This window comes from Tribolium castaneum, chromosome 3, assembly GCF_031307605.1.
Source record: "Tribolium castaneum strain GA2 chromosome 3, icTriCast1.1, whole genome shotgun sequence".
NCBI lineage: Eukaryota > Metazoa > Arthropoda > Insecta > Coleoptera > Tenebrionidae > Tribolium > Tribolium castaneum.
Genome location: NC_087396.1, coordinates 16,457,367 through 16,482,976, shown reverse-complemented (window position 1 = coordinate 16,482,976; position 25,610 = coordinate 16,457,367). Strand labels below are relative to the sequence as shown.

The 25,610-nt window shown below is 35.0% G+C and overlaps 1 protein-coding gene across 6 annotated transcripts in view; it reads left to right on the top strand.

The window, feature by feature from the left end:
- LOC100142047 (inaD-like protein) overlaps positions 1-25,610 on the top strand; it is a 69,717-nt gene that overhangs the window by 18,619 nt on the left and 25,488 nt on the right. For 5 of the 6 annotated variants that reach the window (XR_001575165.2, XM_015981812.2, XM_015981811.2 and 2 more), the window contains exons 5-18: positions 4,337-4,772; positions 6,167-6,258; positions 9,055-9,267; positions 9,321-9,524; positions 9,579-9,749; positions 11,934-12,314; positions 12,360-12,599; positions 13,664-14,634; positions 14,910-15,078; positions 15,124-15,222; positions 15,274-15,399; positions 15,455-15,562; positions 15,611-15,838; positions 15,893-15,983. Coding sequence is in view for 5 of the 6 variants with exons in the window: in XM_015981812.2 (XP_015837298.2) it covers positions 4,337-4,772; positions 6,167-6,258; positions 9,055-9,267; positions 9,321-9,524; positions 9,579-9,749; positions 11,934-12,314; positions 12,360-12,599; positions 13,664-14,634; positions 14,910-15,078; positions 15,124-15,222; positions 15,274-15,399; positions 15,455-15,562; positions 15,611-15,838; positions 15,893-15,983 (3,529 nt within the window). In the remaining variant the exon portion in view is untranslated. The remainder of the gene's footprint in view (positions 1-4,336; positions 4,773-6,166; positions 6,259-9,054; positions 9,268-9,320; positions 9,525-9,578; positions 9,750-11,933; positions 12,315-12,359; positions 12,600-13,663; positions 14,635-14,909; positions 15,079-15,123; positions 15,223-15,273; positions 15,400-15,454; positions 15,563-15,610; positions 15,839-15,892; positions 15,984-25,610) is intronic. The other variant, XM_015981810.2, reaches the window with a different exon arrangement.

The following is a 25,610-nucleotide window of genomic DNA, read 5'->3' as shown; positions in this document are numbered from 1 at the left end:
CGCTTGATGTGTTGCTTTGCCACAAAGTTTAATCTAAACATGAAAGCATTTCCGTATTTTACAGTTCTCCTCTTTTCTCTTTGTTTGTATTCGATTATAAATTACACAATTTCCCTCAGGCAAAAAAGCAATGTATTCAAATAACGAACGGGCGAATTTATTATCGAAAATTATGATTTAGCGCGCAGTTTCATTTAACTATCGGGGGTCGTGTTAAGTTAAAACGCGTTTTTATCTGCGACGTCCGAGACGCGTACTGAAGTTACTACGTGAGGAGAGTTGCAAGATTAATTGACGGAGTTTAAAGTGAATCGAGGTCTCTTAAACGGAAAAAGTTTGCTTAGGACGAGGTCGCCGGGAACATATTTTTTAAATCTGTTTTTAATAAAACTTTTGTGTCAAGTTCTTTTGAATAAAATTATAAAACTCTTTGAAATTAAAATAATACAGTGAAAGAAATGTCCTAATTAGGGGCATGTTTCACAGCTTGCAAATTAACAAGTAATGTTAGGTGAAACCTGAGCGCATTCATAAAAACTGGACAAAGAAGCAAGGAAAACAACCCGGCCTTTCCGATAATGCTGCAAGAATAATTAGAAAAATGGTGGATGCGCCGGGAGAGAATCTTTACTTAAGGAACGGTGTTTTCTAGTTCTCAACCCAATTCGTTGAGTGTTTTATTTCGACCAATTACTTGCTTTGTGAAAGTTAAAGTCAAATTTCCCAAGTTCTGGGAAACTTTTGTATGGAAATCGATAGAAATTCTTTGTTCGTCTAACAAGAACAACAAGCTGCCATTTCCACCTACTAACCGTCCGAACTATTTGAACTTTGAAATGTTTACTATCATGGAAGTTTAATTAAGAGCTTATTACATCTGGCGGCCCATAATTAACACCGGTTTGAAGGTTATCAGCTCGCAGAACGAAACAAGTCTGTACTTAAGAGACATTACTAACAATATCGGCGTGTGTGGGTGGATCAATGAAGGTGTTCATCGACGTAGAAAACAGAAACCTAGCAAGATTGGAGCGGATTATAGATTGGGGGTTTTTAGCTCCTGGAGGGATGAATAGACTTGCTTACAGGAGAAATAAATATTTCTGAAATTATAAAACACATATCAAAGGGGTTGCTCAAGCCGCAAATTTAATCCAAACACAACTTTGTCTCAGATCGGCAATAACCATGTTTTGCCAGACTATTGCTTCCTCTTGAGTCAACAAGACCGTTAAAAATCCGAAATCTTGCATAAATTTATTTATTCATTAAATTTTCATCGCACGTTAATGCTTCACTGAGTGAGCATTACGGCTCTAGATGACAACTTAAATCCTCGACGAAATCCGAGAGCAGTTGAATTTCAAATTCGAGCTGCAGGATATGGAAAAGCTGAAAATATTAATAAACAGGCGGAGAGCTGGCGAAAAACGGAAACATGATATGTACCTAAAAACTGTTTGTTGGTATACGTTTGTCGGTATAGTTTTTTTTTAGACCGTCTAGAAGTCTAGAAATTGTCTACCATATTATAGGCCTACAAATTTATATCAAACAATGTACATCGAGCGACTCGACTAGTGGTGGGGTTTAATTGTTTTAAGATGAGTTTTAAAAGTGGAGATAAGTTACTGTTATATGACGAACTTACAAAACGTATTGAAAATTTTGAACAAAAAAATACAATCAATTTGTATAAATATATTGTAAAAATCTCCTAGAAGACGAGATTATCTCAAAAATTCAAGAGAGCATTGGTATACTACCGAATCGTATTAATAACTTTATACAAAGAATTATTTTTTACAATTTTTACGTTTATATCTAAGCATTACATTATATTACATCAGTGAGTTGGTGCTCCGGTTTTAGAGCACCCGGTATATGTAATTGGGTATACAGTGTCTCCCAGATCTCACGCCCCACCGGAAAGATGCATATACTTCTGAAGCTAAAATTCCTTTACAAAAAATTTCTTAGTCTGCGTTTGGGAGATAGTTACCATTTAAAAGTAGTCAATCACAAAATTATTTGCGACAGAGTGCGAAAACAAAACACGTTACCATACCAAAAGAGAGTGTCAAAAAGTAGAAAGTTAATTGACCTAACTTTTCGAAAATATTTTGTCAGACAATTGTCAGGAGATCCATAAAACTTGAATGGAAATTGATACTGACAACACGTTTGAGACAGTTCTGGAAAATATTTTTCTAATTTTTTCTCACTCTTGTGTGATATTCAAAAAACTAATTTTTGATGTTTTGTGCAAATTTTCTGTTAAATTGATCATACTTAGAATGTCCGTTTTGTTCGACCTTGGTGGTTTTGTTCCACAGACATCAAATTAAAATAAAACTTTCACTCAAAAAAAAACTTTATATTTACAGCAAAAATTGGGATGTTCAATGCTATAACGAAATAAGTCCAATTTTAGACATTTTGAGAAAAATATAGCAACGTATGTAATCAAATCCTCTCTTTCAAATGCAGTAATTGGTTTTGCAATAAACTGGTTTATTTGGATGTTATTAAACAACACCGAAAATTTGAGAAAATTTTTTCAGTGCAATAATGAGATAAGTCCATCAATCGTTATTTCTCTACAAGTCAAGAAATTAATTTAAATGTAAAGTTATATAAAAAATTATAAATTTTTCATCTGACATTTCATTTTACGTATTTTTCATAAATTTAAAGACAATATTGTCTCCAACAGGAATTGGTGACAATATTTTTAAAGGAGTGGTTTTTATTAAACACAAATGTTAACAACTAAAAAATTATATAATCTTTACATCACTCTTAGACTACTGTAAAAATTTCATTAATTTATGACCACTTGCTGATGGAGAAAATAAAAACAATAAAAACTTTTAAGGGCTGCTACCTTTAGTCTCCCGTTCGCTAGAACGCCGACATTAGTATGATATTTATTTTGTTTATTTACATTAAAAATAATCTATTTTAAAATTTAGAGCTTAAAGAAAACACATACAATTTTTTTATCATGAGTTTTCGGGGTATAAGTTATGAAGAAGTAAGATTTTAGAAAAAAACAGAGGAAAAATTAATATTATTAATATTTGATGGACAAAACTTTAACGGGCTAAAAATTAAAGAGTTTCTAATTTGAAAAAATCTAACGTCCACGTAAGTCCTAATAAAATTAAAGAAATAATTTCTGAACTTCATCCCATCAATTCGCGTTTTATACTAACTTTTATTTATTTATTATTCAAACAAAATTTTACAATGTTCTAACTATGTTATTGTACTATGTATTGTAATCGCGATTTCTAATTAAATAAAAAATATTGCATTTTACACGCCTGACTGTACGTTCGAAAGGTATCTCCTCTATTTTTTGGTAATTTTTCACTTGCAGATAAAAATAATAATTAAAAAAAAGTAATTTTCGACCAAAAAGTCAAATTCTAACTTTTATACTAAACCACGCGTATTCACTTCAAATAATTTTTTATGAAATTAGCGAAGAAAAAAACCAATCAGATTTTGAATTAAACGCTCTTTTACATTTTAACTTTAAAAATTATTTTTATTTATGAGTGGCTTCGTAAATTTAGGTGACAATGTGAACTGTAATTGGGGTAAGATTGTAAAAGATTTCGTTGGGATATTTCAATGTAGGCATCACTTTTATTGCAAGACTATAAATAAGGGGCCTCAAAAAGGTCGGCTACTGGTGACTGATCCCTCTGTTGGCAAATTATACCATCTTCTAATGAATCACGCGTTTGGTTTGCGTATAAATAAAAAAGATCGATTATTTCACCAACCAAGTAAAAGTTTATAATTCTGATAACAGCATTCGATGGGCTAGCAGGTAAGGATTCATTTGGTCTAAAAACTTTGTAGTTAAATTAACAGTTAGTGCCCAAAAACACACAAAACTGCTACGACTTTATATCGAGAATGGTCTTTATCAATGTACAGGTTGGAGTGTAAAATCTCAGGATTTTTATTTCATTAGAAGTCGCGATTTTCTTGGGTGCGCGATAAGGTTGCCCTACCCAGTATAGTTTACATTGTCTTTTAGTCATTATCTAAAAACCATGCCACTCCAACATAAAACAAAATACTATCAAAATTTGGACCTTCGTAACTCAGATTTGTCAAAATTAACTTATTTCGTTATAGTACTCAACGCCCCAATTACTGGTATAGCTTAAGTAGAAAATTACCAGTATAATATTGATTTAATTAGTAAGTATATGGACTATATTAAGGAACAGATATTTTGTTGGTTGTTTATTCACAATATGCAATGTCCACGAGTGTGCGGACGGCTAACCACGGCCGTTTTTTTCTTTTTTAGGCGCTGGGTAGCCACGCGCCCATCGTGCCGACGAAAATCCTGGGCGATCCCGTCGAGCTTGACCGTCACCTGATCGAAAACGGCTACGCTGAAACGTCGACCCATCAACCTCCGTCCTCTTTCACAACACCATACATCTACTCGAGCCAAAACTCCAACTTCCAGTTACACGTAAGCGACTTTACTCCTCGTTTAATGCAAATCGACGCTGAGTTTCAGCCCATTACTGGAGCCGTCGACGTCGTCAAAAACCCCTTACCTATCGGAGATGTTCCGGCACCGCCACCCACCACCGGACCCGTCATTACCAACATGCTACCTCTGGATATGGCACTGCACGAGCCAAATTTGCCGGAAACTGAAACGTACTCAGTGGAACTGAGGAAGGACGACCTGGGACTGGGGATAACAGTCGCAGGATACGTCTGCGAAAGGGGTAAGCGGCAAATGACTTGAATTTCAGGTTGAAAAATTAAATAGACAGTGCAAGAAAAAATTTTGATACATGCAAGTAATGGGTGCAAAGTTCGTTTTTGTGCCACCTCAAGCCGGGCTCTTTGACAGCTTTAATTTAAGTTGATTCGAACGTTGACGTCCATGAATTTTATTTAATTAACTCGGAGAAAATTCATTTACAAGCGGCATTTTCGGATTTAATTAAATTATTCAAATACATATTTCTAATAGTAAAAATCGTTATACCAATCGGTTGCCAGAAATCACGCAGTTTAAAAAAAAGCGTAATTTACGTTCATGAAACAGCACGCACGGGTAAATGAACCTGCATGTAAAAATTCGTTTTTTCATAAAGTGTGAGATAACGATCCGTAATTGCTATTCCGGGCTGCAATTTGCGGAAATGTTCGAATTTCATGTACTGGGAGTAAGAGCAATAAATAAATTTATATCACTAAAAGGCGCATTTCCGTATCAGACACGCAATCTAGGGAGGAAATAATCATCAAGTAACACACTAAACTAAAAAAATGGGGTGAAATCTTACAAAAGCAAGTCGAGTGTTGTAAAGCGAAATTATTGATTTTTATTCAAATCTACTCAGTTGGAAATAAAATTTACACATTACGTGCTTACTTAAGCCGAGAAACGATCCTTTATCGTCCCTTTTTAATAGTTTATTATGTGGAAATGTTAAGGGCGATATCCTGATCGGCTCGGGCCTCCCGTAAATTTCGAAACGGCTTAAATACATTAAATACGGAGCAATAAATTATGCCAGCAATTTCCTTGTTCAAATTCTTTGATGTATGTGTAATGGTGTAAATAATGGTATAATGTTGGGCCATTATTATCCTACATTCTAGAACATGCTTTGTTCTGTACTGTTTTCTTAAGAGCACTTTATATCAGCATTAATAAACCTGTTTCCATTTCTGTCATTTTACGGCTTTGTCTTAATTTTAGCTCCCAGCTCTAGACGCACAATTGAGGAGCTTTTGCCCCCTTTGGCATGCATTTTGTTAAAAACTGAATTTTTATTTAACTGTAAGTTTTCACCGTTCACCTTTTATTGTCACATTTTGCCATCACAACCGCATAAAAATCTTTGTGTCCCCGCATAAACCTCGATTTACTGACGCATTGTCCCACCAAACTAAAATATGCACGACCCCGAGCACCGTCTGAAATTTATAGCTCGAGGGCGCCGTTCGAAATTGGCGCCGGTTTTCGCGTTTCAGTAATTTCCGATTACATCTGTTCCGATAATAAATGATTCGAGAACGTCTAGACTATAGAACTAGAATTTACATAATTTTATTCCGAGCTGTCACTTTCATGCCTTCGTTGACGCGAATTTATATTTTTTTACAGAAGAAATATCTGGCATTTTCGTGAAAAGCATCAGCAAAGGGAGTGCCGCTGATCTGACGAAGAAGATTAAAATCAACGATCGGATTGTTGAGGTATATTGTACGCATTTTGCACTCGATCAGTAATAGTAATTACCAATTTGTTAGTAACGTAATGTGCCCCACTTACACAAATTTCGATTTATTCGCGTTGCCAACAATGAAAATTTAACGGAGCAATCTCAGCTTGCATATAAATGGATCCTCTTGAGCTTCATTTATCTGATTTTGCTAATGAAGCCATAAATTGCTTTTATTTCGCCTTTAGTGCAGTGAAGGCAATAATTGTGTTATTCTTTTCTTGCATTCCTAATTGTATTAAACCTAATACCAGCCAGTTTCACAAATTTAATGATGCAGACTTTAACTGAAAAAATTAATAACGCACAAATCTTACAAATGAAGACCCGGCGCATCCACCAAATTTATCGATGTTTCATTTTTAAGTGGAAAAAGTTTGACAAGTTTTATATCGCGGAAAGTAAGGCAAATATCAAGTTTTAATATAAAAGTTACTCTCTACGTTAGATCATGCAGCGGAAAGTTCAGTTTAATATCGCTAAGTTACTCGAACAGTAGTATTAGTTTTATGGCAATCCTAACCCTAATGGTGGTTGTATAGTGGACTAGGTAATGGTTATTTTAGAATACTACAACAAAAACATTGACATTTTTCCATTATAGCAAAATAATGTCAATAAATGTGTGATATTTGAGCGAATGTTAAATTTAATAGCAAGATAAACAAGAACGGGTCAGCTTTAATGGTTTAGATTACAAGCTCTTGGGAAAACTGGTATACTAATGAGCTGCAAAGCATTAACGAGTTTCAACAATAAGTTACATTAGTACATCAGTGGTTTATGTTTCATGAGTTACTGCATAGAGAAGACTTGTTACCATTTAACTTTTGTCTCTCTATTAAAATTTAATTTCGTTGCTTTAAAGCACAAAACCGTTTCATTTTCTCCCGTTGTGCCCTTTTATTTTTCAATTAGTAAGACCAGAAAAAATTGAAAGCTTTTTAAATAAGTACAAATTTTTCGACCTAATTTTGATTTTTAATGTTACAAGAAGAAAACGGAAAAATGAATAACAAATTAGAAACGTATAAAGCATCTCAAAGAAATGACAGCATAGCAGAATGAAGTTTCGCATTTATGAATAAATATTTATGAAGGAATGTTAGATGAACAAACTTAAATTCGTTGTTAATAATTGTTTAGTCCATAAAAAGTAGGTCACGCAATAATTTATTTTACCTTACAGGTGCAGTTTTTTAGGTAATTATAGAATTGTTTTCGGTGAGAGAAATCAAATTTTTATCATAAGGGAGATAAAGCTGCCAATTCTACTCACAAGTGAGTAAATCTGGGAAAATTGGGGAAAACAATGAGAATGTTTATTTCGAAACTATAGCAACACAGGTCACTACGAAAACTGATACATAGAACTAAGCTAATGTTACAGGTGGATATTTACTTGAATTTCTTGAATTTTTTTACAATGCATCTGTAAGATAATACGTCGTATATCACACGTGATTCGTGAGAAGTAAAATTCTCACTCGCATATGACAATGCATTTCTATCACTTATAAAATAAAATAAAATAAAATAAAATAAAATAAAATAAAATATAATATAATATAATATAATATAATATAATATAATATAATATAATATAATATAATATAATATAATATAATATAATATAATATAATATAATATAATATAATATAATATAATATAATATAATATAATATAATATAATATAATATAATATAATATAATATAATATAATATAATATAATATAATATAATATAATATAATATAATGTAATATAATATAATATCTTACAGGTGCAGTTTTTAGGTACATTATATCGTTGTTTTTGGTGAGAGAAATCAAATTTTTCTCACAAAAGGGCTAAAGCTGTCAGTTCTACTCACAAGTGAGTAAATCGGGGAAAAATTGAGGAAAACAATGAGACTGTTTATTTCATAACTATACCAAGACAGGTCACTACGAAAAAAATTCAAAATTCAAGTCAAAATTCTCACTCGCATATAATGATGCATTTCTCTCAGTTATAATATAATATACTATTATTCTTCGACACTGCCAAAATTTTCGGTTTTTCTCCTGTGTAAGACAATTCTGACAACTATTTAGCATTTCAGATTATTTTTAACAGATTTAAAGCAATTTTAAGCTTTGTTGAGTCTAATTCGAAGAATAAAATGTTGTATTCAACTCGTTTTCGTGTAAGTCGGTTCATTTATTTCACCTCGAGGATGATACATCTCTTGTTATCACTCGACGTTTAAAAATTCACTCGTGAAATAAAGCGTCCGATTTACACTCAAACCCGTTAAATAAATACTCGTAACTACTGCTGGTTTTGTATTGTGTAGTCAGTTTACAATATAAGTAACTGTAAATTTATATAGGCATACGTACATTCACTTATTAAGGTTACGGAATTTACACTAGAGAGTTGACAAAATCTGCTGAATTTTGGTTTACCTGAATTAATATTAAAATGAAATTAAAATTTATTATAATTTCGTATGTACTCCTATATTTGAATTCAGACCCAAAGCATATTAATATGTATGTTGTGTGTAATTAATTATGTTAGAGTTAATATTTGGATTCCTAAGACGATTTTACATACTGCTGATTGCTTGCGTTCCTCATGGGACCTCTGAAAGCCCAAGAAAGTTCATTAAAGATTCTTAGTTTCCGAATTTATTAAAGACACCCCAATGAAAATACCTGATCGAGTGCATCGAGACTATTTATGTTTTATAAAAAAAGTTTTGTCATTTTGAGACCCTTTGTTAGGTGGATGGGATGTCGGTGGTGGGCCACACAAACCATCAAGCGGTCGAATTGCTCCGAAGCACCGGTCCCGTCGTATCAATAAAATTCGAAAGGTATTTAAGAGGTCCCAAATATGAACAGCTGCAACAAGCTATTAAGGCAAACGAACTTCGACCGCCATCGCCCGTTTCACCCACGATATCGTCATTGCCTAAAGTACCTTTAAGTTTAGTGGTAAGTACACAGTTTCCCATTTCACCGCAAAGTCCTAACCGACTCGTTCCCAGCAAATGAGTTATCTGGGAATAGAACCCGAGGGGGAATCACGCACAAGTTTTGATTTTGATTCCGCCGTCCTTTCGGAAGGGCCGGACAGGGACGACGAGGAGATCGTCATCGACGGCCGAAGATCGTTGGAGTTTAGCATCGATAGCCACGAGTCGATTTACGACAAATGGAAGGAAAAAGTGCGGGATGACGTCCAAATTGTGGTATTTGTACTGCGACTTGCCCCCGATTTCGGAGTTTTAAATAAATATTTTCAGATCGCTCAGATGCAAAAAGAGCCAAGTAGTGGCTTAGGGATTAGTCTCGAAGGCACGGTCGATGTTGAGGATGGCAAAGAAGTGCGGCCTCATCACTACATCAGAAATATTTTGCCTGATGGCCCCGTTGGGAGGAACAAAGTGCTACAAGCCGGTGACGAATTGCTCGAGGTAAATATTTAGACACTTTGTCGTGTAATAATCCGCTTGATTTGATTGTGGTGCTAATGCAACTTTGTAATTTAAACCAAATAGTGCCTTTGATGAGTGAAGCTATTTCGAATTAAGCTGTGAGTCAGGGTTGACCTCACGTTGCTGAAATAACATTTGAGGTAAAGTGTAGGTGACTAATCAAACACATAAAAGTGGAGTGTTTGCCGCATAAATCGCCGAAATTATACTTTTGGGAGAAAGCTTCTGATTTGCAAGCTAATAAAAATAAAAATAAGCTGCGAAATGAGGCCTTATTCATCTTTATAACACTTGAGAAGGATTTAGAATACTGCCATACTTTTATAAGGTTTGTCAGGCTTTGCAAGTTAGTTGTACTGTTTAATAAATAATCTTCAATTTATTTGTTGATGGCGGGCTCTCCAAGACCTGAACTAATTGGCTAATATTAGTTTCCCCAAGCTGCTTCTAGAAAATAAACACGAAGTAGCCTATTGTTCGAAAAATATTGAGTAATTCTGCTCAAAAATTAATTTATTTTTTAAAACGTAGGAACACATGCAGAAACGGAAGTAAGGTAAAGTGCACAGTTATTAGACAGTAATATGAAGATAAATAAGGTCTCTTGATCTCATATTGGTATGATACAAAGCTCAAACCATTTATTTGGACGTAGTTTGGTTTACATGTCATACAAACTGTAATAACACCAATTAATATAAAATGTTTATTAAAAATATAGTGTATATCTAAACGCTTGTGATAATCTGAGCTACGTACGTCACAGGAACTGTATTATTTGGTGTTTTATAATTTTTTTCGTAGTCTTTAACAATGCCAAGGTCGAAGGTCGAAAATAAGTATCTTGCAATTTTATGTATGTTTATTTGAATTTCGTTACTTTGACGGTGGGCAGACCATCATGTCCAATACCTATAGAAAATATTTTGCCTATTTGCGTTATTATAGGACAATTTCCAAACTCTTATACTTATTTTATTGCTGAAAGCACGTTCTTTTTCTTTTTGCGATCACAACTGTTGAACATTGTTTTAGAAAATAAAGGAAACCCAAAAATTACAGTAATTTAGCATGAAAGAATAAAGCCACTCATAATACAGAGACCAACAACAATACACCTCAAGAAAAATCTATTCAACTGCCAATACACAATTACTTAGCTTAGAAAAAACGGGAGAGTTACAAATGGCAAGGGTACCATTTACTATCTCATCGAAAATATATCGCACGATAATGGAAAAAAAAACAGACCAACAAAAAGAAGATTCAAATTGAAAAAGAAAACCGAAAGAAGAAACGCGAGAAAACCACACAAGAAAAATCTGCAAAGTCTAAGATTATTTGCTCAACCTATCTATAATAAATACGAGCAAAGTTAACATGTGTGAAGTGTGAACACTTCTTTCACAACCATTGTGTTCCTAGAAGTCATATGGAGCATATTACCAAGACTTGTACACATGGCATCTCTGTTATAAGGATGACAATAGTAAATGTTAGCTGGATAAGTTAATATATGTCGATGAGGAAAAAATAGAAGCAGATAGTGAGAAAACTAAGGAAGAAGAAGAGAAAAAAGTAATAGAGAACCTGTACACGATGAGGAAAAAATTAATGAAGAACAAAATGACTAGAGTGATCGTGATTGAGATCATTTATATGAATTATAAATTAAGCATTAAGATTGAACAAGAAATAATTTTGATTTTACTTCTTTTTTGATTATGCAAATGCCTGTCCAGTAGAACTCTATTTGATGCGTCCAATAACTATAATTCTTGCACTCAATAAATAAAAATATTGAGAAAAAAATGTGAAGTTTATAATCTTGTATAAAAATTATTATTAGCATATTCTACACATTTGAATCTTTAGTTTGGAATCACGGAATTAGCTATATCTTTATCTGAAGGTAGTAATGATTTTTTTAGTTGAGTTTTTTATTTAATGTCCAATAACTGTGCAGTTTACCTACCTACATTTTCTGGAAGGTTTTATTTAAAAAAATATTATCAAAACTAGGGTGTTTTTTCCCTGCACTTATTTCACCGCAATAATGAAACTAGATGAAAGCTAGTTTTGTACACGTGTTGTGATTATTTTTAGCCGGTGTTTTGAAGTACACAATTATTCCCAAGACTTGTTATCTTGCGCTTTTTCCAGGTTAACGGCATCCAACTCATGGGTCTCAACCACTTAGAAGTGGTCTCAATACTAAAGCAGCTGCCAAATTTCGTTAGTTTAGTCTGCGCTCGGTATCCGGTTCCTATTAGAATAATCGACACCTCTCAACACCGGGAAGCTTTCCAAGCTAGAAAAATCCTCGCTGGTAGTCTCCAAACCCTCATCCCCAACAACGATCGTCTAGTCAAAGCCAAATCCGAGACCTCAATAGCTTCGAGTTTCAACAGCGAGCAGTGCAACGGCAGCAGATCGCGCTCGTTGGAACTCATCGCCGGCTTGCCCATGTGGAGCAGCGAGCCCACCATCGTGGAGTTAATCAAAGGCGACCATGGCTTAGGCTTTTCAATACTAGATTACCAGGTACGGTGTTTTCTGTACGAAACCGGGAAATAAACGTGTTTTTAGGACCCTCTCAACCCTCAAGAAACTGTGATAGTTATTCGATCTCTCGTCCCTGGTGGAGTGGCCCAACTCGACGGCCGGTTAATCCCCGGCGATAGACTCCTCTCTGTCAACAATATCAATGTGGAAAACGCGACACTGGACAAGGCAGTGCAAGTGCTCAAAGGGGCGCCCAAAGGGCCCGTTCGGATCGCCGTGGCTAAGCCGTTGACTGCCACCGATGCCGTTTCGCACGCGAGTCAGGTAAGATTTTCAGGAGAGCTCATTTTTGAAGAAGTAATTTGTGTGTCTATGTGTTTGAGGGAATCTCAAAGACCCTAACGGACGATTGTTTTTAGTTCATACGGAAAATTTTACGAGAATGGTCGGAAGAACTGGAATACCTGATTATGGTAAGTTGGGGTAAGGTTGGACAAGAGTTGCATTTAATTCATTCTTTGGTTGCAGAATTGAAGAAGATAGTCGATGTCAATGTTATACATATCAATGGGATTCCCACAAACACATTAGTTGTGCTATTTTTGTGAAAATTTATCAATGATTATTATATTGGAGCGATTGGCGAATTGATTTGTGACAGGGCAAAGTAATTTCGCTCTAGGAGAAATAAAAGGAATTGAAATTACTTTTATTTTTTATTTTTTTAATCATTTGTGTTTCCATTTGATAATAAATACAAAACATTTTGCTATAATTTACAGATTTGCCATTTGCTTTTAGAAGAACGTTGAGCCAAATCAAATAAACTATTTTACTTTCTAATTATTTTGTTTTGAAACCTCTTCCTTTTTCGACGTTCTTGAATGTTATGTAGGCCATGCGAGTCCATCCACCTCTTCAAAATAAATCATCTCTTTATCTACTCATCCATGAAATAGATTTTTTGTGAGATTAAATGACCGATCACTGACTTGATTGCTCCCCATTAGTTCAACTTTTACATCCATTATCTTTATTTGGCTGCGTTTCATTTTCAGTGTAAACAAAATCAAACGCTTTTTCTCCCAAATATTGTTAATAAAATTGTCGTATAAAAAACTATAATCACTTCCATAACTGCTTTCAACACTTTTCAAAATATGTGTAATAAACGTGCCATAAAGCGAGATTAAAAAGACCCAAAGTAATGAAACAAAGCTCTTAGGTTGGAGCTATAATAAGTTATTTTAACTGGGTTTATGTCAACCAATAACTATAAAAATTTATTAGAAATTGATTCGGCGTAAATTTTAATAAAAGGTAGGTGCACTTAATGGGAAGTTTTCTCCTCAACGCGAGTAAGAATGTGATTTTTGGTTTTTTTCCAGGATACGGAAGATGACCAAACTTGCTTGGAAGACTTCCAAGAGTGCATCGAAGAATACCAAGAGTGTTTAGAAGTAGTTCACATATGCATAGACGAAGACAACTCATCATTCAACCGTTCGGCTAGCACTTCCCAAATTGAAGACCTCGGCCAAAATTTAATAAATGCTCAAAAAAGTTTAACCGAATCGGATTTTTTAGAAAACAATAATTTACTAAAAGTCAAACAGAAAGGTAGCATAGGTGATAGTGATTTAGACATAAGTTACAAAAGTACAAATGACCATTTAAACAATAAGATTGAGTGTGATAATAAAATAACTCCATTAAAAACTGTCATCGACAACAACAAGGCCCTGAACAAGACCGACAGCCTCACACAGAGCGACAAAGGCTCCAACCAGGACGGCTACGAGACCTGCATCGACGAGTCCTTCTCCGACGAAGCCCCCAGGAACAACAACCAGGACCCGGAGGAGGAGCCCACGCCCACCAACTCCAAGATGAACATATCAGCCCCTTGCACCGACTCGGAGGCCGTCACCGTCGTCACCGCCGCCTCCGAGCCCTGCCTCACGGAGCAATACTCCAACCACATATACCTCGACACCAAGTCGGACGGAGAGCCCAAGTCCTACGAATGGCTCGGGGAGGACGAGTTCTTCCTCGTCCAGTACTCCCCGGACGAAGTCTCCAAAAGCTACGGAGATCTCCGGCCCAGAAAACTCACCTACCGGCTCAAGGAGTACTACAACGACTACAAAGACTGCCTCGAATCCTACAAGATCTACACCGAAGACGACAAAAAAACTGAAATGAGCGACGATTTAATTTTTAACGAGATTTTACTCCCTTTCAAAAGCAGGTCAGCTCCTAATATCATGGACAGTTCTTTTGTGACCCTCACTTATGATCCAGGACCCGATCGGGGACGCAGGAAGTCCGACGTGCCGCCGGGACACCAACCAGACAGGTAAAAATTAAGGTCTAACTTCTAGTTATATCTATTTTTCAAGTAGAAACCTTTGCACTTTGCAAATTGTAGAATCTAATCGGTGTCATAATATGCAGAAAACGGCGTGTAATTTTTTATCTTCGTACAGCTAAATATTTTTATATTTGGAGCAGAATTGAAACCCCACAACCTAATCTCGTTAACCTACAAACTTAATTAGATTAAAGAAATCGGCATCTTTTGCTTTTTGTCTCCTTGTTAGGTGCAATTGTGAATTTAAGTAATAATTTCAGTGACGCGCCATTACCAATGACGGTCATAAAACCCATTGATAGTGAAACCAGTGCCCTGCGAGGAAGCCAAGTCGAAGACATGTTGCAGAAGCACTGGGGCTCGACCCACACCATCAAGGTGTACCGGGAGCCCAACGCGAGCCTGGGAATTAGCATCGTTGGGGGAAAAGTGAGTCAAAAACCATTAAAAACGCGCTCCAATGGGTATTTCCAGGTCGACATTCAGTCGAACGATGCGAGCGATAAGGTTTTGGGTATTTTTGTGAAGCAAGTTGTTCCTGACAGTCCCGCCGGTAAACTGGGGCTGTTCAAGGTAAATTGCCACCGAGTCCATTTTAATCAGAGTGTAATGGTACAATTTTAGACCGGTGATAGAATACTGGAAGTAAGCGGAGTCGATTTGAGACACGAAAGTCACGAAAAGGCTGTTGAGGCGATTAGAAATGCGGAAAATCCGGTTACTTTTGTTATTCAATCATTGATTCCTTGGGTAAGTGCTGTATTTCGAGCGAAAATGAACGATTTGATGATTGAATTAAATGCAGAATTGTGAAAATGAAGATGAGTCGTACAAAAGCAACGAAAATATTTGCCCTTCGCCCTTCCCATCGCCCGTCAGTGAAAAAGCACCGGTTGCATTTAATCCACCCGAGGTAAGTTTTAATTATTTTAATTACGACCTCCTGTAATTTTCTAATTAGATTACCATATCTCATGATGACGATCATAAAGAAGTAAATGAGTCGGAAAATGAAAAATTGGAAGAAAAAGTAGATGATGGAAATGACAAAGAAAGTGAAAAAATTTCAGTTCCATTGAACGAAGCCGATGTTGTTATTAGAGACGAATCGCTTGAAGACAGTGAGGAAGATGAAGAAATCGATATTAGGTATATGGAAGGAAGAACGTTTTCGTCGAAAGGACAGCAGGTAAAACAATACAATCTAATTCTATATCCAGAAAAAATATGATATTTATTACAGATCGATAGGGCAAGTGCTGGAAATTACAGAAGAAGCAAAGAAGAATCGGAGGCTGATCCTGAGGAAGAGGACGATTTCGGATATACAACTAGTAAGTAGTTTTTTTTCAATTTTAAAAATCGATATTGCACTTTTTATTGGCCACAATACAATTTTAATGACACCTACCTAATAATTAAACCTTAATAGAAATTATCGACTGGTCCAGATCCAATAAATAAGTTTGTTTGTATACCAGATTGAGTTCGAATGCGATCAACTAATTGAATCATTATTAATAGTGTTGAGAACATCGGTTGTGATGTGGTGTTGCTAAATTGGATTTTGTATTCTCGAAATAGACAAATCATTGATCGAGCCACACGATGTGTTTCAGAAAAGTATCAAAAACATAACATTTGGTATAACTGATTAAAAAAATACGTATTTATTACATAATATTAATTATCCGCTTCTTTGACAGAATATTTTTTTAACTCAAAATTCCATTTAAAAAAATTGTAACATCTGACTTGAACCTTCACACTCTGGATCAATTTCCTTTTCGCAATTTTTCCCCAAAACAACTCTCCCTAAATCACGCCGTTTCCCCGTCACGACTCGCTTCCCCGTCCTTGGCTCATTTTTGACATAAAGGCCGCTAAAGCAAATTTAAACTCTGGCATTATTTCCACTCTCATCTACTCGGACGATAATTCTTGTCGGAGATTTATCGCCGCTACCACTGCTTCCTTCGAAACTTTGAGGACGTCTTTAAAAATTCACGCCGATATTTCCACACACAATTAAAACTTTCGAGACACGAATTTTTTCGTCGTCACCTCGAGGGAAATTATTTCCCGTATTATACAATAAAACTATTCGCAATCGGAAATATTGCTGTCGGAATTAACTTTTGTCACATTGGGGGAAAATCCACGTGTATTTAGTCTCGTGCATAAATAACGCTACATTACCATGTCAAAATAAATAAAGTGTAGCGGAAGTTCCGTAACGTTCTTCGTGCAAGAAATTTATAGTCCCGAGTCTTGGAAAAGCAGCGCCACGATAACGAAAATTTTCTAAATGAGGAAGAAATAGCTCCATAAATAATTTTACTCATTTCGACTTCTTAAGATAAGAATAGACATTCTTTCGACAGTTTTTCCTATTTTTTAATGCGCGATAAAAACGTCAAGGCCCCAATGAATTTTCAAAAAATTACTTTTCCTTTTATTAAATTTTTAGTAGCAATAACCAAACTCATTATTTCTTAATGATTTTAATTAATTTCGAAGTGTAGCCACAAAGGAAATCAATTCGTGCAAGTCGAGTCACGTGGCCCGACGGACCAATGGCGCGCGTACATTTGTCATTTGTTGAATATCAGAAGTTTGCAAAGTCCGCCCTAATTGCTCATTATTATGAATTACAAGGAAATCACTTAAAAAGCACTCAAATTGAAAAAGTTTGGTTTAAATCCGGTGGAAAAGTTTGCTGAACTCGGAAGACGATACACAATGCGAGCTGCAAGACAATGTAATAGGTTCACGTGCAGGAAAATCTATTTTTGGTTGAATTGTCAGCAGTTGCAGGATTGCAAAGACGGCATTTATGTCAGATGGTATTGATACGCGATTTGAATCTCTGTCATCGTTGCATGGATAAATTTGATAAATGTTGGCAACATTGTCGGTAATTTATGTGGTTTAGCGGACATGTAAGTGACGTAAACAAAGCGAATATGCACTTATGAACTATCGATTGTGGGGTGCTGACATTATTAAAATATGTCATTGTTACGTGTTGTGTAAACAACGTAATAATTTTCGCGTGAACGCTATTTTTAGTCAAAATATTTTTCTTGGGGACGTACAACACGGCGGACGGTGTTGGGGTAAAGCAAACCACTTGCATATTTATCCAAATAATTTAAAAAGTTTCGGGGCACGTTTTCATTCGTTTTATTCTTTCCCTCGACGGGCGACATCTCTATTTCCCCATTCGCCCTCGCAACATTATATGCGCTTCCTTATTTACAATTATGTAGGAAGAAGCTCTTAAACTCGCCCTAACTCATCCACATAACGAGACAGCCACTCTCGTTTTCAAAGACGGGAAAAACCAACAAAAGACGTCAAAAAAATACACATCGGGATCGATCGCCGAGACACGTGAGCCGAGCGCCTTTCCCTATTTATAACATCGCTAATTAAATGCGCGATAACAAATCGCAAACGGTCCTCATCACCTGGACCCTAATGAGGCGCGTGGGCGATTTTGTTTCTGTTTATCAAGAATTCAGTCTGAATTTGAAGTGCCGCCGTTGCGCCGTGATCAATATAACGACGCCTACGTAACGGCGCCAACACGTGGACCCAGAGATTTTCTCTTTGATATGGAAACGCTATAATCTGCTTTGCTTCCATTCGGATTTTGCCTCCGAATGGGAATCAAATAACGAAATAACCATTAAAGATGAAAATGGAAAAAAGCCAAAAACTGGGAGCCCACGTTTTGGCGATTCCTTCCCTTGTTAATTTCCGACAGTTTTCGACGAGAAATGGTTTTAATGAAACGCATGTAAACGTCCTCGTGGCAAATTAATCATTTAACCCTATTAAAAATTAATCCAATTAGTGCACCGCGCGCCGTTTAAAATTTTTAGCCGTTAATTATGCCCGATCAACAAATAACGCAACTATCGCCATGTCACGTAAATTCGACGATAAATCACCTCGCCAAATGTGAAAAATGGAAATGTTGCTGATTGATCGAATAATAATAAAGCGGGTCAGGCGTTGTTTTAAGGTTCAGGTGGTCGTAAAAAATGATGGGACTTTATTTTCGCAATTTAAATAAATCGATCTGAGTTTATTTTCTCGAGGCGTAACCGATTCTTGCCTCGTTGAATGGTAATTAGATCGGTAGTTTAGATTGTCGAAAGGTTGTCGAAAATTAATGGTGCCTGCCAGGACAAACAGTAATTGACGGTAAATTAGCTATAAATGCGAGTTTTTATTAGCCGTTTATTGGTATTAAACGGCGCCGGCGTTCCACTTTTATTTATTATTTAAAATTTAATTAAGGGGATAATTGAAAAAGGACCAGAGGTTTGACGACGACCTCGAGAGGACCAAGTTCTCAGTTACAAATTGAAAAATACGGAGTTTCTTAAAATCCTGGAAACACAAAACTTTTAAAAAATCTGTGATTTGAGACAGCTCCCGCTTTTCCAGTGATGATACAGGAAAGAGGTCAAAATACGAGTATGAAATTGAAAAATTATTTCGTTCTCGTACGAAAGAGATCGATACCTTATCCTTTTTATTTAGTTTGACTTTAGACTTTACCAAACCTTACAAAACTTTCTTAGTTAGTGGCTCTGATTCTTTATCCATTTTTACCTCGACTTTACATACACGTACGGGGTCAATAAAAGCTTTTCTCATTACTGACTTTAAGATTTTCAACATTTTGAATCAGTAATTAAATGTATTAACACAAAAGAGAGCGTCAGATTTGAAACAAAACGAAAGTATTTTCCACGAGTTGAACACATTGAGGCACTTCCAAGTCACTTTTCACCTTCATAATATGCTAATTAATAATTATTCTTCGGATTTGACTAAGCTAATAAGGGTGAGCCCTTTCTTGGAGGAAAGAGATTGGTATAAATACTAAACAATCTCCAAAAATTTCTTTATCGGTTGGTTACAGATTAAGGGTACAATAAAAATCAATATTTTTTCCGTACCAGTAATTCTTTTGTAATGAGCTGCATTTATAACACATTAATATGATACATTAATAACACTACTGTTAAAAAACGGTCATGATGTTTGTGGCAAGCATTAGTTTATGCATTTTTTTTTTTTGGAATTTAGGCACAAAATAATAACTTATTAGTTATTACACAGCTTATATTATTATTCTGTGGTTTAGGATAAAATAAATTCTGTAATATGATATGACCATATCAGACATGCAGACACGTATCGTCATTTGATTTCACATTACTTGAAAATTTTAAAGACAAGCATTCCCTCGTAATGAAAGAATCTTGATAACGTTACTTATTTCGTAAATTACTATAACTTTCTTTTTTTGGGAATTTGTTTCAACTTGGAACCCCTCTTATAATTTGAAAGACTACCTTCTAAAATATGTGTATTCTAAATTTCATAACAATTCGTTGACAAATGACTGAGATATTAAGCTCCAAAGTCTTAGATGAGACCCTGTATAAATGCTAAGTAGTAATATATTTTTACATAAAATTTTCTTGGACAAAATAATAATACCTCTTACAGGGTGTTTCACACGCCTAGTGTATACGCATCCAGATATTCAAATGTCAGAAAACACTCGATACAAAAAATACACATTTCATTATTTAATTTTTGGAAACCTATGACAGTAGTTGTTAAACTAATTACTGTTTCATCCATAGTCATAAATTGCTGTTTTTCTGATAAAATTTTTATGTGTTTTATCAAGAGTCGGAACGAATATGATTCTAATATAAACAATTTAATCATTTACATACTAAAAAGAAAAAACTTGCATTTTTTAAGGGGGTGAGCAAACTAGAGAAGACGATAGAATTTTTTAAAATTTGTTATCGACTTCGTATCTGAATATGTATTGTTGATTGCATTTTATAAGCACAGGCCTCGTAAAATTGCATGAAACACTGTGAATATATCTATCTTACCTTGATGTTTAACTCCAGTAGCTAAGCTAAAAATGTAATATGCTAGACATTGTCTAAAAAGATCTTTTTGTCCGATTGAAATCCATCTTTTTAAAATGAACTAAGTTATTTTTAAGAAATGTAATAGACAAACCCACTGGCGTATTTAGTAGGTAGATGTAAAAAGTGTACACAAAGGGATTTGCATTGATTGATTCTTTTCTTAAATATAAATAATCTTTAGTAGTGCCCTTACCTATACTATTTTTACAATCATAGCGTTTATAATTTTTACCTACGATTTTACCTACCATTTACTATTTGTACCTAGCAATAAATATTATTTTCACCTACCGTTTATTATTAATTATTATACATATTTTTCTACTTTTTGCAATGTGGTTTTTCTCCTTTTGGTTTTACTTTTTTTATCTTTTTCTACCATTGATTTAATAATTTCTTCGACATTTAATATTTGAGCCTTTATTCCCCACCTTATTTATTTTTCATTAGTTTCAGAATTTGTGTAAACATAAAAATCACTCTTTTACAAATTTTGGTTTTTCGGTGTAAAAGCATGTTTTGTGTATACAGTGTAATCTCCTAAAGCGGACACCGACGCGTCGGTGACATGATTTTTGTCCAGTTAATAGAAGTGTCCTCTAAAGAGAAATAATAATTTACACATAGAAACAAACTGAAAATAATTTATTAAAGAGGTAGCAAACATTATTATTGGTATAGCAGCAATACTATTTTAATATTTCTTGCAAAAATTATAATTTTTTTTCAAAATTTACTACATCGTGTTATCAATACTCACAGTTAAAACTTGTATTGTGACAAATTCAATTTTTTTAGCCACTCTTCAGGTGCCTTAAAAATTTGATTTTCCATTATCGTCGCCAACTCTTTAGTTTTCATCCGGATAATTGATCCAGAAAGCAGAATATTTTTATTAAGTCCTCTTATAAACCAATCATAAGTTAATTTTAATTTTCGTATTACAAGTTTCTTTGCTTTCTTTGCTAAAATTTCGCATACTTGGTTTATTGTTTTGGATAAACCAACCCAAAATGTATAGTTTTTTTAAATTTGAACATTCACTTTTTTAATTTTATGATAACTTAGTGCAAATAAAACTAGTGCAATAAATAATGCAGATATCTTTAACCTCTTCTGAATCTGAATTAGTTAACACTGAAATAAAACATGTACCGGCTCTTGATTCCCCGAATTTTCTGGCGGATTTTCATAATAAAGATAACTATTTAATTCATAATTATACACGCGCCTATGACATGATGTCCGCTTACAGGAGAGACTCTCCGCGTCCGCTATTGGAGAGTCCGCTTAAAAGAGAAACAATACCATTTGAAATACATTAGTTCAAAACGAGGCCAACAAAAAAAGGTGTCATTTAAGTGAGATCTCACTGTAATCAAGTTATTTCTTCGACAAATTTCTGAAACTTACCTAATAGTATTTTTTAATACTGAAAGCTACATAACCATTGTTTGGGCGTGATTAAAATTTCTTTTTTTTTCATTTTGGAGCACTTTACCAAGCAATAGAGGAGAGGCCTTGTGTTTTAAAAAACTACCTATAAAAATGTGTTTGTTCAAAATTCTTATTGAAAATAAAAAGCCGAGGTGCAAACAAATATGTTAAAACAAGAACTTGCAACTTTTTGCCTCTGCAAGCTTCATCGGCGTAGGCTCTCTGCAGGCACGGTGCCCCACCTGCCTGCTTCATCACATCGGGCCATCTCCACACGCGGAATGGCGAATCGAAATGAAACAGAGCTCCTTCTGGTAGCAGCAGCGCGTTTCAGCGGGAGATTGCGCGTACACGCGGCCGCATCCAGCTGGTCATGGCCGCGGAGCCGCGGAGTTTCAGCAGTTTCAGTAGCCGGCCTGGTGCAGGTGTCGTTGTTTGCGAGCAGAACCCAATTTGTGCCCTTTGTGAGTGCGTGGATAGGTGCGTGCTGGGTGCATGTGCAGGTGCCGCAGAACCCTCACACCGCAGGAGGGGCCGAGATTAACTCCTCGCGTTTTATTTAGGACCGACTAAATCCAATTCGGTGCGAAAATCAATTATCAGAGAGAAAAAATCGGAGCCGTGTGGTGATTGTTTTGCGAATTAGTCCGACACTTTTAATCCCTTTTGCCGGATAAGAGGAGGGTCGGTTGAAGGCATTCTCGCACACTTTATGCTTGTTTTAATCTTCCTAATAATTCTCCCGAAAATTGCAGCAATTGTGTGCATCTGAAACGAGCTTAAATTCCGCTAATGCAATAAAAGGATTCATTTCATAATTTTCCGAAGCGCACTTTATTGCTCGTCGATTTCTTTACGAAAATTATCTCGAATTATCCGAATTATTCAAACGTTTTTTTAACGAGCTCTTTTGTGTTTAAAATTCGTAATTTTGCATCCATATACGGGGATTAATTGCTTAATGCTCACATGACGGTGATTATTTTCTCTACTCCCTGATGACTTCATTATTGGCTATTAATTTCAAAATAATGGCACATAACATAATCTAGAATAATAGGGACAAATGTTTAAATTAAATTAATTAATTAAATAAAAAATATTTTGCACATATTCTACGGTTACTAGGCTCGGATAATCGCTACTTTTACAGGCAAATTGATAGAGCAATCCACTTAATTGAAAATTCTCCAACCACAATCAATATTTTCATACAATTATTGTATTAATTTGAGCAATTATTTCTAGTTATTAGTGCGTGTTCGTTTTTTAACGGGCTGCTAGAATTTAATACCGGTTAAAATCACAAATCTAGTTACCGGTTTATAGATGCGTCATTAATTTAATTCGCAGTTAAGTGCGTGATTAACTGATCACGTGACCAAATTGAACAAATGTGATTGGTCTATTCGCGTTGTTAACTTTTAACAGCGGATTAAATTTTAACAAAGCTTTCTTATAAACCCGCCCTAGGAATTTTATTGGGTATTCTTATAGCAACAACGATTAACTGCTTTTAAATTTTAGCGGTTTCATTACAGAATACGCGATATTATTAACTTAAAGAAACATGCGATGATGTCTGGTTTTACTGTTTGAATTAACAGTATTGATAACATTTTGTATAATTGCTGTTTGATTTCTGTTTATCATATGGTAATTTCGAATTTGTTTGAAGAAAAATTAGTTCCATAATTCAGCAAAATGAAAAAAAACTATCTTTGTATATCACCAGTAGGATGTAAAATGTTACTTCTCGACCAACATCTGAAAAAGATGTAAATAACTTACAAAATGCCTTGATTTAAAGCAAAATGGCTTTATTTCTGGACCAGGGCATTTGGCGTCGTCAAAAAACAGGGTAGAATCCTAAAAATTTCTTTTTTTTTAAACAAACAATGGAAAAAGACCTAAAACCCTTCAGACAGCATTAATTTTTATGCACCTTTAAAGTACTCAAATATCTCGTAGACCACCAAAAACTGGGCATATGAAAAAAAACCGTGAAAAATTAGGCAAAATCATGCAAAATTATGTCAATAGCACTCTAAAAACCTGCTACATACCGTATTTTTAAACACTCCAAAATGGCTTTTTATTTCTGGTCCAGACCACTTGGCGCATCCAAGAAAAAAGAAAATTTAATTCTCTAATCTTTGGGAACAGTAGTTGACAAACTAATCACTGATTCATCAATAGTCATAAATTTTTATTTTTCAGAAAAAAAATTCATATGTTCTATCAAGTGGCAATTTTTTAAAGGGGTGAAGAAGCTAAAGACCATCCAATTTTAAAAAATGTGAGTTCGTATTAGGCGCAGGCCTCTTAAAATTACGTTGAACTCCCTGTATTTGTTAATAATTTTAGTGTTCAGTGATGAAAGCGTTTCTGTATTTACGTCATTGGAGAATTCAACTAAGAGAGCACAAAAGCCACAAACTTTTTAAAATGCCAAGCTGTCGTTTGGCATCTTAATACTCCAGCTGATTGCTATATTTCACGGTTGATCAAACTAATTAAAAATTAAATTAATTCGCGGCGATATTAAATTAATTCGCAACTGTCAAACCGATAGCGCGCTAAACACTTCAATTAAGCGCTCTGTTAATTCGATTTTTGATTAAAGCACAATTGCCAACTTTGCGGCACGAATTTAGCCTCATTATCAAAAATTCGTGTGAATGCATCTCGTTACAAGTGCACTCATCCATTCGTTTAAAACGATAAATAACCACAAATGTTTTCAATCGATATTTTTATTAGATAAGTTAAAAAGTTTTTCGCGCGTGAAATTTTCTCTATACATCATCACTACCAGCATAATAGGGAAAATGTTTTATCGCCGATCGGTAGATATGCCAAAGCCCGGACCAAATTGACGCTTTATTACTGATAAGTTTTAATTGATACCGATTTTTTTCGACTCGAAATTAAGACAAATTGCGGAGGAAATTTTTAAGTGGAATTCCCGGCACGAACTCTTGCTTACACAATGTACGTATCGAGCGAAACTAACAAGACACATGACCGCAAACATTTTTCTTTTTCCGCGGATTAAGAAAATTGAGATGGATCAAAAACCTACTCGACCAGAATAAAATTTTTATTAAATCTCTCAATGAGCACTCGGTTCTATTTGCATTGAAAAGTTATTTGTTGACCGATGACAAGAGATTTCCTCGGGTTGTTTTCTTAGCATTCCTCCGGAAAATTCCGGTGAAAAGCGCACAATTCGGCCGCCGACCTGGAATAATATTCAAATTACAGCGATTGTTTCCCGCGAATATTTGCATAATTAAAATTCGACGATTTTTGAGGCACATGTGTTTTTGTCGAACAATAAATTGAAAAAGTTTGCATTCCAGGAAAGCGAAAAATTTCCTTGTTTATATCTATAGAAAACACGAAAGGAGAATGCAATAAAATTTTATCTAAACCTGATCAGGAACAAGATTATTATTATTCTGTCATATTTGGACCAGTTCCATTAAAGCCAACCCACGAGGTTTACTTTTAAGGCAATATACGATGAAATCACAGCGT